Source organism: Peromyscus maniculatus, chromosome 2 (assembly GCF_049852395.1).
Source record: "Peromyscus maniculatus bairdii isolate BWxNUB_F1_BW_parent chromosome 2, HU_Pman_BW_mat_3.1, whole genome shotgun sequence".
NCBI classification, from domain to species: Eukaryota; Metazoa; Chordata; class Mammalia; order Rodentia; family Cricetidae; genus Peromyscus; species Peromyscus maniculatus.
The window spans coordinates 106,970,053-106,993,528 of record NC_134853.1 but is presented as its reverse complement, the minus strand read 5'-3'; the positions used below and the strand labels follow the sequence as shown (position 1 = coordinate 106,993,528).

Below are 23,476 nucleotides of genomic sequence, written 5' to 3'. Positions count from 1 at the left end.
CTTTGCCTTTCCATGTCGTCGGGTGGTGAGTAGCCTGCTGACTCCTGCCTGCCTTTCACTCCAAGGCTTCTGGAAAGGCTAATCCACATCCCTGTACCCACTTCCTCAACACCCCCGAATTCCATCATGTGGTGCAACCTGGCTTCTGCCCACTTCTTGACTGACTAGGCTCCCCTGCCAGTCATCTGGATCCTGTCATTCATCACATCCTCTGATCTTCCTCACATCTTGCTCTGCAATATGCTCCCTGGCAGCAACTGCTTGCCCATCCCTCCTGCTGTCTTTTCTTACTCATCCTTACTGGTAAATGCTGGAATCTCTGAGGGATTTTCCCAGTATTCCCCACTCCCTGTCTGATGCTCCTCGTGACCTCTCCACAGTCTTTTGTTTGTTGATTTACAAACTGACAGCTTTTCCAATCTCTACAATACTATTCCACTTGTTCAAACGCCTTGTTACTACTTTCAACTCAACATTTCTAGATCCAAATAAAAAAAAAATTGGGGCTCCAATCCTTTTGCAGCCCTGCTCCCTAACAGAATTATAAATGTATAAACATCAATATAAAATATTTCACCTCCCTCAAGACTCCTTCATCTATCCTTTCCCATACACACATGTGTATTCACACTCACACATTTGAGGACCTCTGCTGTATGTTCTCCTTGGCAGGGCACCTTTCCCCTGTTTCCCCTTTTCCACCCCTTGCATTAGTTTTCTGGAGTGAACTCTTTTTACTGCTGACATGATATACAAATGGATTTCCAGACTGTTCATGACCTTGGCCGGGCCAGTGCCTCCACAGTATGGCTAAGTGTGCCCAGACACTCCAGGAAGAAAGCTGTGGGCAAGCTTGCAATGGTGGTGTAAGATAGAGTTCGGGCTGAGGGATGGGGCCTACAGTAGAGTCACATCTGGAGCCAGTGAAGGTGACTGTGGGAAGCATGATGTGAATGGGCTCTGCAGTCTTCAGGGTACTTGTACTATTCATCTGAAGCTCACAATACTTCTCTGGGCACTAAAAGTATATGGATATTTTGGAAAAAGAAGAGGAAAAGCAAGTTGCTGCCAAAGGAATAAGTGAGGAATTAATTTTACAACCATTTCAATAACAGATAAGAGGAACTTTGACTGTCTGACTGATTAAAAGAGATACGGCTGGGTAAGAGTTAGTCATCCAGACAGGAATTAAGCTTAGCTGCCCAAGGACAGCAGTGGAACATCCAAAATCCTGACTCTGACACAGCAGCCACTGAGAAAAAAGGAAAACAGGAGGTTTAAATAACAAGTGGATTCAGAAGACTGGAGGCCTCAGAGTACCTGGTTTTTTTTTTGTTGTTGTTGTTTTTTGTTGTTGTTGTTTGTTTGTTTGTTTCTTCAAGTCAGACTCAGAAAAGCTCTAATTTCTATCTTGTGGGAAGTGATTTTTTCGGTCCATGGCCTCTATATTTTTAATGAACATTTATATATTCAAATGAGTAGCTTTAATATTGCACTATAGATTGCACAACTGGGCAAGTACTGACGCTTTCTGTGTACACTGTTGCATGTGAGGATGGTCATCTCCACACTATGCATTGCCATTCCGTCTGACATGCATATCTGTAATTCATACACACAGTCCATCGCCATCTGCTAGATGAGCTACTAGAACCGTCACGGGACCACTAGTGTAGGTCATGAGGCTCATGGAGTCTTAGAGTCGAGGAGGAGGTGTTACAAAGATTCTACAATCTTGAGACATTCACCTAGCAGGGGAAGGTGCTTGTAATCTCTTCAACTTTCTTTAGAGCAATGTCCCATTTTGTGTGTCTGTGTCCGTGTCCCTGTGTGTGTGTGTGTGTGTGTGTGTGTGTGTGTGTGTGTGTGTCTGTGTGTCCCCAGAAAACCATTCAAATTACTTAGGATCTCTGTCTGGGCTCTTCCTCAGGCCGACAGTAGCTAAAGTTTGTGGTCGAGGTGGTGGGGGTGCAAGCAACTGGCCAGACATATTCAATCCAGAGTTGTCAAGGTGCTTTGATAAAAGAAGAGATTTGAGAACCGTGAATGAGGTAAGCATTTATGAATGGGTTCATACAATAGATAACTTTCTTAAGCTAACCTTTGTCTTTCTTCTGTCGAATACTTCCTGGTTTCAGTGGGCTCCAGAGCCCTTCCTCCAAGTGAAAGAGCAACAATTTGCTTCTCATTCCTATGCTCTGAGATTGCATGGGGGGAGCTACTGTTAGTGAGCAAGGCCGTCTGTCGGCCATCTTGAATGGGGGGAAAGAAAAGAGGTTGGTTCTGGGAATGAAAAACCACTTCAGCATGGAGGGTGGAATAACAAGAGCTGATGTTTGCTAGGTACTTACTGCCCTTGTGGGGTCCTCTGCTAACCGTGTTCTGTGAATCATTTTATTTAACTTCAGTATGATTTTGGATGTGGGTGGCATTATTGACAGCTGTCTTAACAGACAGTGACACTGGGGCACAGAACATTGAACAAGGGTTATCATCATGGGGCCAAGATTTAAAGCTAGGCAGTCCAGCTCAAGAAGTTTTGTTCAGGAGCTGTCAGGGTTAGAATATTTGGGAATCATATGGAGAGCTTACAAATTACCTGGGCCCAGGCTTGGTGAAGTAGGAAGGGCCAGGTATTCTGAAGGGTATCAAGTGCCTGGCTATTTTGGAAGTGGAGAGAGAAAACATTAACAACTACTACACTATATTAACCTGCCGAAGAGGAAACTGAGGCACAAAAGGACTGTGAGCTAGGTCGAGGGACCTTAACAGGGAAAAGAATAGGCTCCCCTAAGTTCAGTACAGAGACTTTCCATTGCTCTACATCAAGAGAGACTGGCAACAATCAATCAATCAATCATTAATTGATCAATCAATCAATCAATCAATCTTTACCAGAGAAAGGTGCTTCGGGGGGAATAAGCAAGGGAAGGGCTTCATGATCATATCTCTGTAGTGAAATCTTAAGCCTGCCTTTGCTTCTCCTCAGTCAGATATTGGAAAAATCCAGAAATAGTACTCTGTCAAATGGAAGATGCCAAAGATTGAAGCGACACTATTGTTTTATGTAATATTATAATTTTTAAAAATAAAATGCCACCCACAAAACTATGACATGCTATCAATTATAAGTACATCCAAGTTTCTAAAGTCAGGAAAAAACTGTGTATCTTAGGATCGATGAAATACGGTACAAGCTGTGAACTCTGATGAACTTGGTTTAGAAACTGTGGAAATCACTCAGCATGTTGGGGAGGCGCCTGCCAAAAGAGGCCAAAACATAGCTCAAACAACGTGGAACATAATCTGTGCTGCATATTTTAATATGATTTGTTTGCAGTAAGAACTGAATGCACACAGAGGAAAAGTTGAGAGATTCGAACCACCTTTCGGCTTTAGTACTCAGTTTTCTTATCTGTGAAATAGGTGTGGTGAGTGTTATCTGGCATAGATAAACAAAGCAGTACTTGGCACAGGAGCCCAAATGAAAAATCATGTTTTTCCTCTTTGCTAAATCTGGAGAGATGTTTATGATGTTGAAAGTCAATTTTGAGGAAGGAAGAAGGAAAGTAAAAGTGGTCGATGTCCAAAATTATTATGAAAAAAACAACCGCATGATTTTAAACATTAATACCTGTTTGATGCTGTTGCCAGGAAAGTCTATGTTATGAGGCAAGGCCAACCTAGAATCAGCTTGGTACTAAAGCTGTGTGAGTAACTTTGTGTGCAACAGAGACTATTGGCTCATAATTAGGAAAATGAAAACTATCCTCAAGTACTTCAATGTGTGATTGATTAAAAATTCGACTCCTTACCAGTCAGATTCACAAGATTCATATGACACATATTTTAGGCTTCTCTCTAAAACTTGTGACTTTTTTTGGTAAAATTTATAAAATCTCTAAATTCATAAATGTACTAAAAATGGTTTCTCTTCTAATGACCACAATGGGCACTAATCAGAGCAGATAACTTAATGGTAGACACTCAGTGTTATATCTATACTGGAGATCCAGCTGTTTGCAAATGGAACCCCACATGTGGAACCCAGACTAGACAGTGTGGGGATGTTGAGAATGAGGGCAAAGGTACTTGTTGATATCCTGGAAAGATTTATGACTGCGACATGAATCTGAAGAGTTCAATAGATTCGTTTGATGAGGGAACAGGCCAATTAATGGCAAAACATGGAGACACCGTAGCCTTAGATTCCAATAACCAGGAGAAGGTACAAAAAAATGATGTCATGAAACCAGTCCGCTTTGACAAGTTTCCCGGGAAATGCTTGCTGGGTGGAAGGTATACAAGAGTAAATAATTTTACTCAAGGTCTCCTCATTAAATATTGTGACCTAAAGTACAGGATTATCTTCTTAAAATTATGAAAGGCTTCTTAGAGAAACAAATACATCCATATCCTAAAAGGATGAAGAACTCTGATACTTAGCTAAATAGTGAGGACCTGAGCCCTAGTACCTAATAGGAGCTCTAACCACCATTGGGTTTCAAGACGAAGAAGCCCACAGGTGAGTTTCCTACCTAGGGCTCTGCAGCCTTCTTGTGGGGAACTTCTCTTTGGTATCACTGTTTTTGCTGCTGTTGGCTTCCTGGTGTTCTCTCAGGAGAGAGACAGTAATGGTAAACTTCTTTGTCATCTTCCCTCCACGTGGTGACCACACTGTCTTTCTAAAACAAGAACAGTAGTCCTTGCTCCTAATCATGGCCTGCAAGGCACGGTATGGCCCGACTGTGGCCAGAAGACTGCCAGGAGTCACTCACTGTCCCCTGAACTCATCTTGCTGCTTTGTCCTTGGTCTCTGTTGGGCATGCCCCTCTTTCCCTCTCTCATTGGCCTGAACTCCACAGAGACGCTGCTTACCAAGGAGAGAGCCTGGGCATCTCAGATGGTAAGTGCCAGCATCCTTTCTGTTCTTCCTTCTTTTGACCCAAGGACAGACTGGTATGGAGCAGTTCAATGCATTACAAAATTTTCACTGATACACAGAATAACAAGAAAACAGTGAGGACCCAAGTTATTTTGTCAAGAACCACATGTTTTTGTTTGTTTGTCTTTTGAAAAATTAAACCTGGAACTTTTGGTTTTTCAAGTGACTTTCAACTTTTGTGAGTGAAAAAACAGAATTGGTAGAATTGGGACAAGAGTGAACTCCATGTGCACTAGAACTGACCAGTGCTACCACCAGACCTTGCCAGGCTGACAGCCTCACAAATTTCTTCATTTGTATGAGGAGGAGGTGGATTAATACATATGTAGTGTTTCTTACATTGATTCAACCTCTTCATTATTAACCATGTTATCTAACAAATCAAGCTATGATATTTCATGTAATTTATTTTATTAATATCCTTAGGTTGCAAAAAAGAAATCCCAGAAATACCGTGTTTATTTTCTATACTTCCTACCTACCTGCAACCAATTAAGAAATTGTTTTTGAAATTCTAGTGGTCTATGAAATGCAAAACTCTGGGAATCCCTTCTTTAAATTACAACTGTTAAAGGCATAAAATACTGTGTGTTTTCTTTCTTCTTCTTTTTTAGATTTTGTAGTCTGGCTGGGGAAATAGCTCCATGTTAAAGTGCCTGTTCTGCACACATAAAGCCCTGGGGTCAATCTCCAGGACTGTGGAAAAAATCCTGCAGCCTATATAGCCAAAGTTGTCTTAGCCTCACCCACCTAAAGTTAGCAAGCCTTTTGAGGGAAGACTACAGAGAGTAACATACCACACACCCGATTTTCTGCTGACTAGCCCACTGTTGGCTTGAATAAGGGCTAGGCTAAAGGTTTCATTTCTTTAGCATAGCCTTAAGATGGAAAAGACAGGTGTTTATGTATCAAATAAACACAGAGACAGCATGATACACTCGTTAAGCTTAGGTTTCAGTATTGGAATTAAAAAAAAGAAAAGAAGAAGGACTTCAGGGGGAAAAGCACAGCTCAGAAAATGACCTTAAATATAAATCTTTAGAGACTTAGAGTTTTTCTAACACATTCTTTCTTGAATCACTATAAATAATGAATTAATATGTCTATTTCTTTAGGCAGAGACACCCTTACATCAGCAATAGTTAAATATACAGTTTAAAGAAAATAATATCATGACAGCAACATAAAACCAATGGAAAGCACTGGCCAGTTAATTGCTGTCTTGCCTGCCCATGTCCCAAATCCTTCCTGATATTACATGTAGAAAGACCCACTTTTTACACCATGTCTGCTTTGTTTAACACAATCTACTCAGTACTAAACATAGTACTGAGATGCAGCTGACCTTGGAAATATACAATTTCATATTGATTCAAGGGAGGCAGCCAACTTTTGGAGACTTACTATATACAAGACCCTTAGGAAGTAACTTTCACACGCAGGTCAGCAAATTACTCACATTTCTTGTTGATTTGGAAGCAAGACTTTATGACTATGACCCAGCTTGTCACCTGGATGTTTACAAACCCACAAGAAATCTTGAGTTTTAACTCAACTGTTACCCAGAAGCCTCACTGGCTGCCAGGTCACAATTATTTAAACCCTCTAACTAAGGACAGCTCCTGAATTCTAGAAATAATTCAATGGAAAGACTGACCTTAAAGAAGGGAATATGACTGACCCTACCTAAGAAGTGTTTCTGACAGATAGGACTTAAGTTTCTTAGTCAATGATTTGTATTTGAAATTCAACTATCTGTAAAACAATAGTGCAATGATGGGAAATTGATTCATTTATTCTCACAGAAAACTTACATTAAGTTCCTCATTTAAATCAAACTCTGTCTGCTGCGACGGAGGCACGTATTGAATAAAAAACAAACCAAAACAACAAACAAACAAAAAACATGACACCAAATTCCTACTTCTGAAGGGGTTGCCATCAGTGGAGGCCACATTCTGTACACCTCAATGACTCTTTTAAATTCTAAAACACAGGGTGTAAGACCTGGCAGTCTAAATGCTATCAAGCTACTTCTGTCACAGAAAATTCAAAGCACGCTTGTTATCTCAGACAAGATGCAAGCCCCCAAACAAGGTCTCAATGACCAATGGCTATAACAACTCTAATGAAGAAGCAGGAAATTTCTTCCAAGTTCTCTTCCAAATTTCACTGCCGCACCTGAACAATGGGCATCCTGATTGTTTCCATTACACTTTTTAGTTCTGGTGTTGCTGATGAAGTACAGTATTTAAACGATACATGTAAAGACTTCAAATGGTGGCTGAGATTATAGTCTGCAAAATGGGTTGGAAAATCAGATATCCAACCATACCTTTCTATGAGAATAAAGTGAGGCATATTTATTTTATTGGGCAGTTTGAATTTATTGTAGGTTGCTGACAATTTCCTGTCTCATTTCTTTCAAGTTCTTGGAATTTACATCAGGATGTCTTGGGTTATCATACTCCTTTGTCCCAATATTTATACCAATAGACCAATATAACTTAAAGAAGTCCCTAAGGGAAAAATATCAAGGGGAAAATACCTAAAACCTTAATAGGAGGATGGCAGAAGCTTTGGAAAAAAATCTGAAAAAGTAATGAAGATGAAAATGGAAACTCCGTGAAAATTAATGTAGTGTAGAATTGGCAAGCATATCACTCATTTCTTTAAACAAATAGAAGAAAGAACCCACTTATGAGGTGCACCCAAATAATTCACAGGTGGCAAAACTATTAAAGCCCTACGATTTCTTGCTTCAGAAATAAAATAAATCCATATTAGAAATGGCATATGCTTTACACAAAAGATTTTCTGTTGATCCATTTCTTTCAGCTATCTTCCTTTGATACACAGAATCATTTTGGTCTTATTATAATTAAATTATTTTAAGAAGACTTTAGGTGAAACTCTAATGACTACAGGAGGTACAAGCTACTATAGTATGTACAGAAATATGATTTCAAATGGAGTGTTTGGTTTTGCATGGATTTTTGCCTATTGTCTTGCTAGTACAATATAGTGAAAATGGAAAACCAGCCTGGCAGCATGATGTCCAATGACAGTGGGACAGATGGTACCTCCCCATGTACTGTTCATATGTAATGATCATTCTTACAATAACTTTTGTCTCTGTGTTTTGAGACAGGGTCTTGCTATGTCATCCACCTTCTTCAGTTTCCCAGCTAGGCAATCATAGGCAACCATGCCTGGCCAACGATTTGCTTTGAAACAAGATTTATCTTAAAGAATTAATCTTAACTATGAAACCACTCCAGTATGTTTTCTTATATAAATTGGTATAATTTTAATTACAATAATTTTGAAAATCATTAATGTTTGGAGACAAATAGTGATTCATATCATTCATAAAAATAACAGACTGAGGGAATCTGTAATTTATTCATTCTATGTATTCTATTTTATTCATATCTATTCACATAGATATTAAGGTTCAATGAATAGCATCTAAGTAGGTATAGGTAGCTTATTTGCACATGAGCCAGTTTGGAGAACAGCTGAAAATGATAATGTCCATTACAGAAATGTTGCACATGAAAACATTGGTTTCTTTTTAAAGCAAAATTAATATTCCAAAGACAGCAAAATGTGCAACAGACTTCTGACCTCTTTATTACAGGTACCATGTCTTATTCTATTTTCCAACTTTTACCTCTTGCTAACAGCCCAGGCTTTGTATCTAGTAGATAGTGACTGTAAATGACTTTTGCCTGGATGTTCACAATCATCTGAAGTATGACAGCACTTTCATGTTTGCAAAAATCATTTAAGCATGTAAAGGTGGTTTTGCTGTCTCAGCACCCTAGAGAGCCAGGTACAGCAGCAATGCATGAGAGTACAGACAGAACTGGAACAGGTCTGCAATGATGGGCTTAGGTGATGGTATGAGGAACAGCATTGTAGCCCAATATTCACATTGTTACCTTCTGATATCAGAGCTTCTCTATAGTAGTTTGGCTCTGCTATAGTTTGCTTGTGGTTTGAACAGCTCCAGGATCCACTGTGACTGGAAGCTTGGGCCTTAGGTGGCAGAAATAGATAATTATGTGGACCTTTAGAAGATGGGGCTACAGGGAGACCTCAAGGTCATTGTAGGTATGTAGTCAAAAGAGACTGTATGCTGCCAGGTTCCACCTCTGCTTCTGCTCTGAGATGAGCTTTCTCTCCACACATTCTTGCTACTGTTATCTGTGTCATGAGTCGAGGCAACCCTCTCCAGGAGCCTGTGCAATGCCACTTGACTTTCAGACTCCAGGATGATGAACTAAAGAGATTCCTTACTATTAGCTGCCTCTGGGATTTTGCTATAGTGATAGAAAGTAGTGGAGATTGCTGCAAGGAAAAACAAAAATACATGAAGATAATTTGAGATCAGGTATGCTCAGTGAGTGTGATTTGCTTTTCCTGCTGCTGTGCAAAAACATCTCTCTATTTTGGGAAGTCTGCTTTTCTCTTCATCAGTTGTTAAATGTTTGATTTCCTGATATTCTGTCACTAGAGCATACGTCTTGAATTTTGCATCTTAGTGTCTTTTTTATTGTCTTTGCTTTGGGTCAGTGTGGCTCTCTGGCTGTAGTTTGATGGTCTCTGCTCTGCTGGAGAGGAGATGGCAGATGATTCACTACAAGACTGAATTATTTTCTAAATTCCTCACTAAACCTCCATGCACCTATGGATTCTATGATTGAAAAACTGATCCACTTCTGCTTTCCTGGAGAACAGACACCCTCCCAGCTACTTAGCACACTCAAGAGTATTCGGTAAATAACAAACTGTAAAGATTTAAACACCATTAAGATGCTGTGGCATCCTCTTCATTTTCTTTTTCCATATAATAAATGGAAAGAGGTATTAGCGCTTACAAGTATGCACTCTAATGCATAAAACCTAAATTTGAAGCATATGTTATTTGTAAAGGTTTTGAGCATATAACACATTTCCACAAATTTTAGGATTTTCACATAACAAAGGCTATTTCCTATATTTAAATGAACATTCATAGTGAAGGTTCCTGAGAGTGGTGGGGGGTAGGTGGCAATCCACATAGCCATCTGGGGACCAAGGCCTGTCACTTGGTAGCCTGCCCATCCTGAGAATTTAAAATGTCTGTGCATAGAGGTGGCAGAAGCCAGTGATACACAACCCGGATGATGCATCCACGTGGAGAGTTTAATATAATAGAGAGGTAAAGAGGCAGAGAGAAAGAGAGAGGGAGGGAGGGAGGGAGGGAAGGAGGGAAGGAGGGAGGGGAGTCAAAGGGTACATATCTCACGGGAGTGAAGCAGAAGAGGAGACTTTTAAGTCAAGTTTTAAGTCAAGACACAGGGTGGCGCCAAGGGGTGGGATCAGAATATTAACAACAGGGAAGGCTGGGAGATTCGGGTTATCTCAGTGCACAGTAGTAAAAACAAGACAGGTAAATTAATAACACTTGGTCCACTAAAGTGGGAGTTTATAAATCCTTTGTTTTATGAAACTGTAGCTAATGTAAACACTATATTCTCTTTATGACAAGTTTTGTGAAAGGAAAAATACTTGAGACCTTAATGGATAAAAAATATATAGGAAATATGCAAAATGATTCATTCTAAACGACAACAGCAAAAGGAATTACTGTTTAATTATTATTCATTGTGTGCCTATACACATCTAAGACAGAAACACAAAGTAGATGTCTTCTCTTTTGAATTTATTCAGTGCTTTTGACTTGGGCTTACTCAAAACAAAAAGATACTTCAATGCTTCACAATGAAAGCGAATGGTCAGTTTTCTTCCCTGCTTACAGGATTTCTTGCTGAGTCATTCTGACTTACCCACTTGCTCATTCAACCACATTTATAGAGATTCTGATAGCAGTAGGAAGACTAAATTACCCGTTCTGATGTCCCTCCACGACTTTGTAGGACAGACATAAATCTAAGTCAAATAGAAGAAATACAAGGAGAGAAATAGATGCAAAGTAGAACCAGAACTACAAAGCTACACTGAAAATATTTTAGACGAAGCAATGAATTATAATTTTAATGCCTTCTGCCACACAATTTGATGCAGACTCTATATGTAGCTATGCATTGTGGGATTTGGGGTGGGGATATTCATGCACAGAAATTATAGTATTTCTTCTAAGACAGTTTATGATTAATTATTGAGATAAGCTGTCTATTTCTTTGACTAAAACTGAGAATATTACTAAATATAGGAAACAGCCAATCCAATTTATAATTTCTGAGTGCCTTGGAAATAAAACAAATGAAAGGTCAAAGGTCACTGTTGGCTACAGACTAGCCATTAGGCAACATCTTGACATGGCCAGAAAAATTGTATGAAACTAACCGCCTTCCATGCTGGGTGCTCCAGCAAACAGTTAAGCAGAACAGTTAAGCTTTATTCAATGTAGGTTTTAATCTTGAAGTTCGGGAACCGGGGAGATTTAGTCATTTGTTTTTGAGCTCATGGAAAGAAGGGGTTGATAGCAACAGCTTACCCAGTAGGCAGGCAGGCTCCCCGCACAGCTGTGCTGGCCTAGTTCAATTAGGATCCTTTCAGACTTACATCACCTTGGTATGCCAGTCGTAAGCTGCTCGTGAGCCAGTACTGCCAATCAAGGCAAAATTCAACCACATGGTAGGGCTTTTATGACGCAGACAGAAAATGACACGAATTTGTCTCATTCTGATTAAAACCCAAAGCTTGAAGGGAGCTTTCTAAAGAAAATGAACCAACAATGGCAAGATACTGAACTCAGGCATCCTCCTGTGATCATCTCAGTACATGCAACCAGTAGGTTATTCCCAGTGAGTCAAGGGCCGCTCTCACTCAAAGTGAGACTCAAGTCCTCAGCCTGAGAATAGGTCACTCTAAGGTCACTTGACTCACGAGACCTCAGAAACCAGAGAGTGCATGTGCTGAGGAAAGGGAAGAATGGGACTTAAATAATTGAACCTAAGAAAGTGTCAGTCCTGGAACCTGAGGGATACACAAATTAAAAGCAGAACTGTCATTTTACCAAAGAAATTGGACTGTACACATGAAGTCAGAGGACAGAAACTGGACAACTTGGGGCCGCACTGGATGTAACCTATTTCTTGGCCAAGTTCACAAGCAAGTTTCACAAGAGTGTACAAAGGGCATCATCTAGATGCTGTAGTAGATGCAGAAAAACTTGTTCCTTACACTAATATAAAGTTGTACAAATCTTTGCTTTAACTATAGAGTGTAAGAATGAACTTGTGCCGCAATTAACCCAGAAGATTGCTTTCCACATTCTTTTATAGAAGGAGTTTCTAGAAGGCACCAACATTATTAACCATCATATAAAGGGACAGACATGTACTCATTTTTGTAATCCCACTTTTTTTCAAAAGTCTTGACTATCCATAGAGACTTCCGAGGGTACACTTCCCCAGTATAGCAAGTTTCTTCCATGGTTCACTATTGACTACTATTGGACATTCTTCCCTCAGCTAATATGTAGTACATTGGTTTTCATGAGAAGTGATTTTGAGGACCAGGACATCAGAATCACTAAAGATGAGAACCCAAGAAGACCAGAAACTTCACAAAACCATAAGAAATAATTTTATAATAAATGCCATTATGTCCTATAGACATAAGGAAAATCCTTAACCTTGATTTAAAGACGACATAGATATGAGAATAAAAAATAGAGAGTGAGAAGTTCTTTAGAAAGGCTTGCATATGCATACACACACACACACACACACACACACACACTCTTCTGGAGCAGAGCACAATCTGTTGTAATAAGGGATTTAACATTCATTCCACAGGCTAATGGTGCTTCTCACCATCCAAGATAGATTCACTTAGATAATAGTGGAGGAGAGTGCCAGAGGAGCTGAAGGGAATGGACTATTGTATTTGACTAGTTTCCATGTATAAATTAGTGTAGAGACGAAAAAGAAATTCAACAGAAAAACACATGTACTTTATTATAATTCTGAGTGTTACTTTTGCAACTCTCACAATAGCGGGTGAAAGACCTTACAACCACTTAAAAGAAACAAAAATCGGGTGCAGGATGGATTAAATGTGTCTCTGACAGGAAGAGATTTGACTTCAAGAGTAGATGGACACAAGTGTCAATGGCTGGCCGTGGATGTTGCCACATTTCTTTTTTATCTAAAAAATTGAGACAAAGAACAGAAGGTTGGGAAGATGGATAATGTGTCTTAATATGACCTGAATAGCAAAATGAAACCTCTCGATCAGCCTTTGGAGTAATAAAGAAGTCTATAGTGACATGGTTACTGTGCGTTAAAGGATGGACAGTAAAGTCAGATAGACACACAGATAAACCACACTGGGGCCTCATTCTCTCCAGAATAATGTTCTAGGAGAAAAGGATTGCTGACAAGTAAGGCTCTACAACATTCCATATTTGTACACATCCAAGAACCGAGTTCTGATAGAGATCATTTAGCTGTCAATGAAATGAAGACTATTTTGATCAGGCAACAACTGGGCTTGCCACTGTACAGACAGGCTATGCTTAGTTCATTCTAATACTAGATAGATTCTTGTAATATATAAAAGAACTATAGAAATAACAAATTCTCAAATTCAACTTCTGTATCAGGCCTGAAAGTTGAGCTGATGATGTCATACTTCGGTTCTAAGTCAACTACAGGTCAGGCTAAAGTTCACTTCCTCTTAATCCAGTAATTCATTTTGGCTACAAAGCCAAACAAGATAGTTAATGACAGAGTACAATGAATGTCCACCATATTGTGCATATCTTTAAAGGCCTTTATGATCCGTAAAGCCTACGTATCTAGAATGAAGAGTATGTCTTTAATTGCTAAACATTTGATAACCACAGTATAAAGTACGTGTAAACTTGATTTCTCATCTATAAAATGGGCTTTAAAGTACCTGATTTGTACTATAATGAAGAGTCACCAGAATGATTTTCTAACAAGTAACCTAGTGTTCCACACCTTCATACACACCCTGCGTGACAGCCATTACTAATGCTCTTTTTGCCCTTCACTCAGCAGCCAGTTCTTTCTTTCCTAGCATAGTCTTCAAATTCACAACCACTTAAGCATATGCATAAAGTAAACCTGGGTATGATTTCATTCTAATTCCATAATATAATTATTGTAATTCAAACATGTTAAATCTTTTTGAAATAAACAAACACTTTTTTTTCAGTATGAGTCTAATTACTTGCTCAGATCCCTATATGAATATTCAAGATATAAGAAAGGAATGTAATGTATTTACCAAATGAATAGAAAATCAATCTGGTGCTGAATGAGTGTTGCTTAAGCATAATGAAATCATATTTCCATATGAAAATAACATAGCAGGTAATGTGAACTGGTAATTTGTTTTATGATGCAATTTAATGGGAGACTAACATACATTTTAAAAACAATCACAAAGACGGAAGATGAGACAAATTAATGATGTATGCAAGTCACATATCCCATATGGAAAAAATGAGACACCTTTCCTAAACTCCTTGTTCCACAGCCATAAAGCACACCTCACACACTGCTCGTTTTAGTCCTCGGCATAGCTAACTCATCAACTCATACTTGCATGGGAAAATAGAAACGATTTCTAATTGCAAAACGGTATTCTAAGTTTTTAGCCACAGTGATGCAACTGATTAAGAGACAATATTGTATGAGATAGTTCATTGCTGCCTGGTCACTGTATCCCATTGATCTTCCTGGAGTTTTCTGATTTGTACCTAAATGGTTTGCTTCCCTTCATCAAAATTCCAGTGTTGATCAAATTTGTCAGAATTAAGCAGAACAAAAATATTCCTTCTCCATCAACAAAGCAATGTGTCCTATACAATGGTTGCATTTTTACCTCAGTTCTTTATTTGCTTTTACCTTCTGAAGACATTCTTGCATGCCATAGTAGTGACAAGGAGAGCTAGAATCACGTTTCTTTGGAATTGGTGTGTGAAAATTTTGGAATCAAACCTTCAGATGAGGTTTGCTAAACTGCCTGCCCAGAACACTCTGGTTTAAAAGAAATGTGCATTGCTATTAATATTTTGAGTGTAGATTTTTTTTGGACAACAGTATATGTTCATTTTCTGCCCATAAAACCAAGCATGACTCACAAAGGAACATTTACTTTGAGTCAAAAATGCAGTGTGTGCTGATGTTCAAGAGAAGAGCCTTATCACTGTGACTGGAAATCACCAGGGCAAGAAGTCATCGGTCTCTATTCGCCTTCAGAAGTAGATCTGAGATGAAAGACTTCAATCTTCAATTCATAAACACTAGCATTAACTTGTATCCATAAACGAGTATAGTAATTATGGGCTATAATCTGGGTTGACTGTAAACGGTTCTCTCGTTTCTTTTTTTCACCTGGTTCAGTAGCTCTTACATATAGAGAGAAATAATTCTTGGGGGAACAAGAAGCAGGCAAGCTCTTTACAGCCCATCCTTCAGAAAATCTCAAACACCACAGTGAGTTTGATCTCAGGACGTCTGTTACCCAAATTCCACGCAGCATACACACAACTATTTACATAGTTCTCAACACATACTCAACGCAGTAATATATAGATCCTGAAGCTCAGGTCTTGGTATAAGTATCATTATGTACCTGTAACTAATTCCAGAAAGTCTTTTGAGGTTTATTTTGCTGGGGAAGTTGGGGTTAAAGTTCTCAAAGGAGTTAAGTTGTATTTTGTTTGTTGGGTTTTGTAAACCTTGCAAAAGTTCTTTTACCTGGAGTTTGAAAACACACACACACACACACACACACACACACACACACACACACACACACACACACACACACACACTTCGACAGCACCCAGACCAAGTGGCAACAGTAACGTATTGAAATGAAAAGGCATTTACCAGAAGTAGGAAAGCCAGAAAGAGCAGCGGTGTGCCAGGAGTTGCCCGACGACGGCAGCATTCCATGCTTGGATCTTTGCTGGAATCCGAATCGGACACTGAATAAGCTGCTAAGTGCTCCTCTGCCCGCTGCTGTCACATCCAGTGCTGGGGCTCACACTCCAGCCTTGCCTATCAGCTTCCATCAGCCCCGCTCACATTTCCTGAGCGAGGGTGGGTGGGTGGATGGGTGGGGGGTAAGCTGAATGGAATCTCTCTAGAGCAGGCAGCCAGCCAATCAGACTCCTGCTAATCAGACATGCTGAATAACAAAGCTGGGGTTGGGGGGGGGGTGTGCAGAGAAAGTGAACAGTGTGAGCATAAAAGAGGGAAAAAGACGGGAAGCCCGGGGGAGTGAGCAGCTGAGCCTGAGGAGAGATGCAGAGGCAGAAGCGCAAAGCGCAAAGAGTAAGCAGGGCTGTGCTCTGAACCAACCTGGTTAGTGCTCCATGAGACAGGATTCTGTTTGCCATTTGCCTGGGCTGGTGTCTGTTGCTCTGGAAAGTACAGTAGCTCCCTGTGACGGTGTATTGTTCCATTCAGGAGAGAAACTTAATCCCCGTCAATATAGAACATATGCTATAAAGGGACCAAGCCCTTGTCAGGACTGAATGTGCCCTTTAAGTGTATTTGGTGCGAGCACTCTCTTCCTCTTCCATAAAGTGCCTTTTTATTTTCCCCTATGAGTTTGGAAAAGAATACTGTAGATGGTTGTGAAAGATCCTCACTAAACCTAACAATAGCATTAGTTATTTTCTGTATTAAGGTCTTGGTTCGAAAATAAAGAAAAGGGTTGGCAAAGTACGTCTTTGTGGAGTGATGATTTGAAACATCCAACATTTATGAGTTTTAAGGGTACAATTAGACTCATTTAAAGCCCCTAGTTTAGAAGAAACCCCGGACAAAGACTTCAGGATGCTCCAATTTGGGGTGAAACAGCCGCTGGGTGTTGACACCTTGCCAACTTTTAACTATCTGATTTAGCCCACGGCAGGAAAGAAAGGGTGAATTAACCCTCAGTTAACCCCAAACAATTTTCACTGGACACCTGACTCAGGCTTTCTCAGAGTTGTTATAGTGCAAAAAAGGATGAGGGTGGGACCACCTCTTTCCCATCATTGTGGAAAGAGGGTTGAGCAGGATAGGATGAGTGGGTACCAACTTTTTCTCCATCCCTGTGGAAAGAGGTCGGACAGGTTGACCTCTGAGGTACAATCCAGCTGTAGGAAGTACTAATGGGCTCCAGGGTGACCATATGGCCACAGGAAAAGGCCAGAAAGATTCAGAGCCTGCTCCATCCACATCAAGCAAAGCCTGAATGGGCCAGGAGGATTTTATTATAGTATTAGAAAAGTGTTAAGTGTCAAACAAGCCCGTCTTTCCTCCTTATCACTAAGAAGCTCATTCAGTTTGGAAAGAATAAAGCAGCAAACATAGCCCTGCATTTCCACAGTAGAAGTGTTTTCTTTGCAGATCTGACAGACCAGATATATGCAGTGGAGGAGGTAGAGGGCACTTAGAATGCATGTTCTTCCATTTCATTATTAAAAACTACCTCACTATAATAGGCGTGTGAACACAGGCAGTCCTGCCATGTACGTACAAAGGAGGCATTGCAAAGAGGTGAAGAAAGGCAGGTTGCTCAGCTTTGGTTACTCCTTCCATATGGTGTATCGATTAGAGAGGAGTTAAAAAAAAATCCCTACTTTTAGCCTGTCATGAAAGTCTAGGGCAGTGGTTCTCAACCACTGCTGCGGCCCTTTAATACAGTTCCTCAGGTTGTAGTGACCTCCAACCACAAAATTATTTCATTGATACTTCGTAACTGTAATTTTTCTATTACTATGCATTATAATGTAAATATTTGATATATAAGATAATATCTGATATTCATCCCCTGTGATAGGGTCATTTAACTCCTAGAGGTCTCAACCCATAGGTTGAGAATCACTGGTCTAGGGCATATGAGGACTCACGTGACCCTCAACATTATACATGCTGAACTAGGAAAGTTGATAGTACACATCTATAAGCCCCAAAGGTCCTATATTTGAAATATGCTTTTCCCCTTTAGAACGATTAGTTTTACAAATCTCTGAAAAGGTACTGGATGCATATAAGTAAGTATCACTCACAAGTAAATGCAGCTATGTTGGATAGATATCTGAAATCCTCACCACAATGAAAAAAGGTTAATGGACTAAAATAAATCCTCAGTTATAGTCTCTCTGTCCTTTCTCTCTCTGACTCTCTCTGTCTCTGTCTGTCTTTCTGTCTCTGTTTCTGTCTCTCTGTGTGTCTGTCTGTCTCTGTCTCTGTCTCTGTCTCTGTCTCTCTCTCTGTCACACACACACACACACACACACACACACACACACTCCCCTCCAGGGTTGTCAGCTGAAGAGTTCACTACAAAACAGAACATCTCACTTAACACCACTTCCTCCCTCTCACCATGAAAACTCACTCATTAAACAGTGTCAACTAGAAGGATGAACAGGTGTGGGAGAAGGAATATTGTAAATTTTTGGAATTAAGGAATGTTGTAACACTGACTAACAAGATGCTATTTGTAGGGAAATAATATGGGCATGATGGAAAAATACCACTTCTGTGCTAGTCCAGATTCTTCTTTGGAAATAATCTTCTGAGTTCTGGTGTCATGTCAGTGTACAGCAACATGGTCCCTTCAATGAAGTCCCGGAATAACACAGCATTTTAGTCAAGACCTCAACTGCGAGTCAAACCAGTTAAAGATGCCCACCTCAGTGTCTCGTGTGCAGTCACTAGGCTTGCAGAATTTTCTTTTCTATGAGGATTACCAAGAGAAATGAGAAAAAGCAATTTTTCTCTCTATGGTTCATATAGTACAAGGGAGACACTAGTGTAACTTAAAAAAAAAAGAACAAAATCAAGTTGGGGTTGAGGCATTGGGGAAAGGTTTTAGGATGAGTTAACAAATAATTATTAAAGTTTCTGTGGCTTTGGAGACTTCTGGGTACTTTATGGAGCTGCTTAAGTGCTCCTACTGTCTAATACATATATAAAACTGAGGCTCAGAGAGGCGACCTGATAAAGGCTCCACAGGCAGGAGCTAGCCCCCAGAGCAGGGACTTCCAATTTCAAATCCACTCATCTCATTATTACACACACACATTTTTATCTATCTATCTATCTATCTATCTATCTATCTATCTATCTATCTATCTATCTATCTATCTATCTTAATAGATTCCAAGGTTGGCACTGTGGTGGATGGATGCTTATGAGAAAGGAGAAGGAACAGAAATGGAGATGACCAGAGTTTCTTGTGCATATAGGTTACCTGGCAGTGGAAAGTATCTTGTCTTAGTCTACAGCTTCTGTCTCCCAACTTTGTCACTTCTAAGAGCTTTTAAGGGCCAAGGGAAAATAACATAAACCCTATGTAATGCAGATCATAGTTATGGCAGCCGAGGAAAAGCCACTTATGGCACTGAGCAGGGCGTTGGCCGCGTTCCTTTTTTCCTCTTCAGGTATCTAAATTAAAGCCGTCTGCAAGTGTCTGTGCACGGCAGCCCCCAGAAGCTGTGGCAGCCGTCAGCCTCGTTCCTGGTTCCATGCACAATATATTAGGTGAAATGAACGCAGCAGCAAGAGCGAGTGTCAGGGCTGTCTGAAGCATCATTCCAAATGGTATGGATTTAACAATACTTAATTTAAAAAACACCAGCTTGGACAGCAGCAAGCTGTTAACAGTCAGTGTGCTTTATGGCAGGAAAGAGTGAGCTAAACTTTCGGAATTTCTCTCCCTGAGGAAAATGCCTCACAGCTTTTACTCCAGAGCCACCTGTCTGGTCCTTGAGGTTGGGCCTCTTTACTTAGCCCTGCAGTAGCAGAAATGGTAGAGCATGGACAGGGTGTTTCTGGAGAGTCTCAGAAACAAGGGCTTCAAAGAGCGGGGTAAGTCCTACATTCTCCCCTTTGAAGAGGCAGAGATGGCAATATAGGAGCAAGGCCAGCCTTGTTTTTCCCGTGGGGCTACAGTGAAGGTCTTTGATATCAGTGGATAATCTGGACATTCAAAGAGAGCAAAGTGGGGGCAGAAGACAGACAGAGGCAGGCTGCAGTTCTCAGGGGGAGGGCCTGGAATCCCAGCACAGATTTCAACTTACCCAGCATGCATTGCAAGTTCCAAGTTCTGAGTCATCCTTTGCACACAATCTGAGCAGAAACTGGTGAGGTAGAGCATGATTCTTATCTACAACTTGTAAGGAAGAAGTGCTACTCTTATACAATAAATACTCTCATTAAAGTTGCGTATTGTCAGGTGGGAACTTTGGAGAATCTAGCTCCGGCTGTTTGTCTTTCCAAAGGATTATAGTCTGACAAGCTGGCTGAATAACAGCTACATTTTTTTTTTTGTCTTCCATGTGGCTCCAGGCATAGCCATAAGTACTTTATGTTCATAACTTAATGCAATTCTTTTGTCAATCCTCAGGACAGATACATTGATTAGCCTTATATAGATGCCACTTACAAGCAACCTTCATCTCAGCCCAGTGCCTTTCTGTTTGGCAGAGGCCTCAAACTTAAAAATTATTCCAGACTCCTTTGCAGCTAAGATGCTGTATCGAACTCAGATTTGCCCTCTATGAAACTGCCACAAGATCTAGAAGGAGGAAGTGAGGTAGAGCTCATGCTTTGCTTTCATTGTTTATAAAAATAGCCATAGAACGATATGGTTACAAGCTAGTCACCAAATTTTTACATTGAGAGACAAGTATGGGGCACTTATTTTACTAACTGGATTAGAGAAAGTAGACAGTCCTTGTCACCCTTTCATTTCCACATCTTTTGCAGTCACCAGATAACTAACGTCCTGGCTGTGGGAGAACCAGCAGTTCCCATGGTGATGGAAAGTAGACTTCAGAAAACTTATATTGTAATCTTCTTCCTTGGAAATTCAAACTTTATGTTATTTAATACCTTACAACATCACATTTCATTTAAATTGACATGAATGAATCCTGTTCTCTACAAGAATGCTAACTGATCTATCTTCTTTGACAGAAGAGAACCCTGAAGCACAGGCAAGCTCACATACCCAGCAAGAAGGAAAGGCTACCTTCTGAGTTCATGAAATCTATATCTGCAGCCACTGAGCTGCATGGCCTCTGTGTGGGCCAGAGGGTTCTGGAGTACAGAGTACTGAGTGGTCATGGCTGGTCTGAGAGCTTAGTGAGGAGAAGGCCGGCAGATAGTGAGGACAAAGTATACAGAGACCTGCAGGAGATTTTTAAAAAGCAACCCAAGAGACAACAAAAGGACAGAAGGCAGAGGCGGAGAACATGTTTCTACCTGCCTGCCATGCCAGCACAGGTTATTTAGTGGACATGTTTTCAAGTTCACGCTCCACAATATCCTTCTAATTCATGTTACTTCTGGGGGAGCTCAGATATGGTTTGCTCTACGGGTGTCAGCTTACACTCCCCCTAAGGTCTACAAAGCTGATTTCTGGACTTTGCATATTGTAGGCATGTGGTTAAAATCTTTGATACCAGCTTGCAGCAAAAGTGAATTCTGGAGATACATGGGAAGAAAATAGCTGATTTGGGGTCAAAGGGTTCAAGTCCTAGTTGTTACATTTATTCTTAGCAGGTCTTTTAGGAAACAAATGGATGAAACTTTGTGATCCCAGGTGTGTATGTGCGTGTGTGTGTGTGTGTGTGTGTGTGTGTGTGTGTGTGTGTGTGTGCGCGCGCGCGCGCGCTTGCTGGTTTTGATTGATGTGAATCTTTTAAGCATAGAGAAGGATGTGTACCACCACAAGGCTATAGTCAGTAGTGTGGTGAGGGGTTTGCTGTGTCTCTGCTCAGAGCTGGATATGAAGGGATCAAGGAAGCACTACCAATCTACAGGTCCATGAGCTTGCTCTCTCTGTCTCCCTGTCTTTTAAATTTTCTCTGTATATGAAAATTTTAATGGAATTCTGCAGAAAAAAAATGATCATAATTTAGACTCTAATCTAATGATTCTTTCCTTACACACCACAAAGCAAAGCTTATAATCAAACACTGGACTGAACTGAGAGGGTAGAATTGTTCCCTACCAGTAAGCTTGAAGCAGTGCTCTTCATTGTTCTACATAGCTAGAGTTAGATCTTAAAGGTTTACTATCGAATGATACTCAGTGAATGCCTACCACATACCTACTGTGCACAGGGCACAATCCAGGGATTCTGGAAACAGTGAAACTGTTTTTTTTGTGGCCCTTTTGACACAGAATAACAGAATAACTTATCAATGCAATTGCTGAGGCTTGAATTATGGTTGTAATATCCATATATTAAACCCAAGTGTAATATATAAATCCATGGCTCTTGATTCTTAGTTCTGCACTGTTTCCATGACATCATCCTCCACAGATAAAATAATTATAACAGAGCCAGACAATAAGGTGAAGGACTGTTAACAGATTTATAGACAATACAGAGTGAGTAGGATGAAAATGCAAAAGCCAAATTCCTCTGCGTGGCATTCAAGGACCTCCCTGATCTGCTTCCAGTCTAAGAGGGAAGGAAATCATCCCCCAGACCTGCTAGAGACCTCCTGTTACCTGGTCCCAAGGCAGGAAGTTCCTGTGCACCTGCTCATTCTGTCCCTGTTGCAAAGGACTTTCATGCCATCACCATCCTGCTGGGCAATGTCACCTCCTCCACAAAGGCTTCCCCTAAGGCATTTGTTCTCCGAGACTCTTTATTTTTGGCCCTTTGCTTGCTGAACTCTTTGTGTGTTTAGATACTTGTAGACATTCTTAAGCCATCGTCGATATGAGCCATTCTTCTAATAGAAAATGTTTTCATTATTGATCTATTTTAGTGCTGTTTTTGTAGGGTACATACTTTAAACTTCTGACCATTATTATTTCTGATTTCTTTGACTCCATTAGGCCTTAAAGGCTATCTTTCCCCCCAATGTTGACATCTTTTTTATATTCTAAATTGTAAGTTTAGTTTTAATTGTCTATCCAACTTTAATAGCAAATCTTAATTGTTTTTTTCCTGAACCTCTGCAAAACTGCTCCCCCACGTGGACAGGTAGTTTTGGCAAACTTCCATCTTGGTGTGAATGAATTAACATGTGTCCAAAGAGTATGGAGGGTGGACAAGGAGAAAGACAGGAAGAAAATGAATCAGAGAGAAAGCAACCAGGAACACTGCAAAAGAAAAGATAGTCTCTGAAACTAACAAAAATGTAGATTGAGTGTGAAATAAAGTTTGAATTTCAGCAACAATCCAAAACCATGGAAAATCAGAATACTGTTCCTCAAAGACAGAATAGACCATTGGTCTTCATTTTGTTTCTAGTATGTCAGTTTTATTTCCAAATTAATAACTAGATCAATGATTTCTATGCAAAACTAAGACACTTTCATGTGACAGTTATAAATACTGTGATAAAGTGTTAGTGGATCCTATTAAATAATGAAAGGATGAAAGAAAATTCTCTTAATTTAAACTTACATGAGTGGTTTATTTTCTAAGTTATTTGCTTTTTAAATTTGACAGAAATTATATGTGCTTATGACATACAACAGAGTGGTTTAAAATAATTATACACTGTAA

General features: G+C 40.0%; 1 protein-coding gene across 5 annotated transcripts in view; it reads right to left on the bottom strand.

Annotated features, from left to right (window-relative positions):
* Adamtsl1 (ADAMTS like 1) overlaps positions 1-23,476 on the bottom strand; it is a 933,106-nt gene that overhangs the window by 367,301 nt on the left and 542,329 nt on the right. Inside the window, exon 1 of one of the 5 annotated variants that reach the window (XM_042271381.2) lies at positions 15,832-16,192. The exons of the other annotated variants lie outside the window; for them this stretch is intronic. Within the exon in view, the coding sequence (XP_042127315.1) occupies positions 15,832-15,897 (66 nt within the window). The 5' untranslated portion in view covers positions 15,898-16,192. Of the gene's footprint in view, positions 1-15,831; positions 16,193-23,476 lie in introns of those variants that run through there. 5 annotated transcript variants of the gene reach the window in all.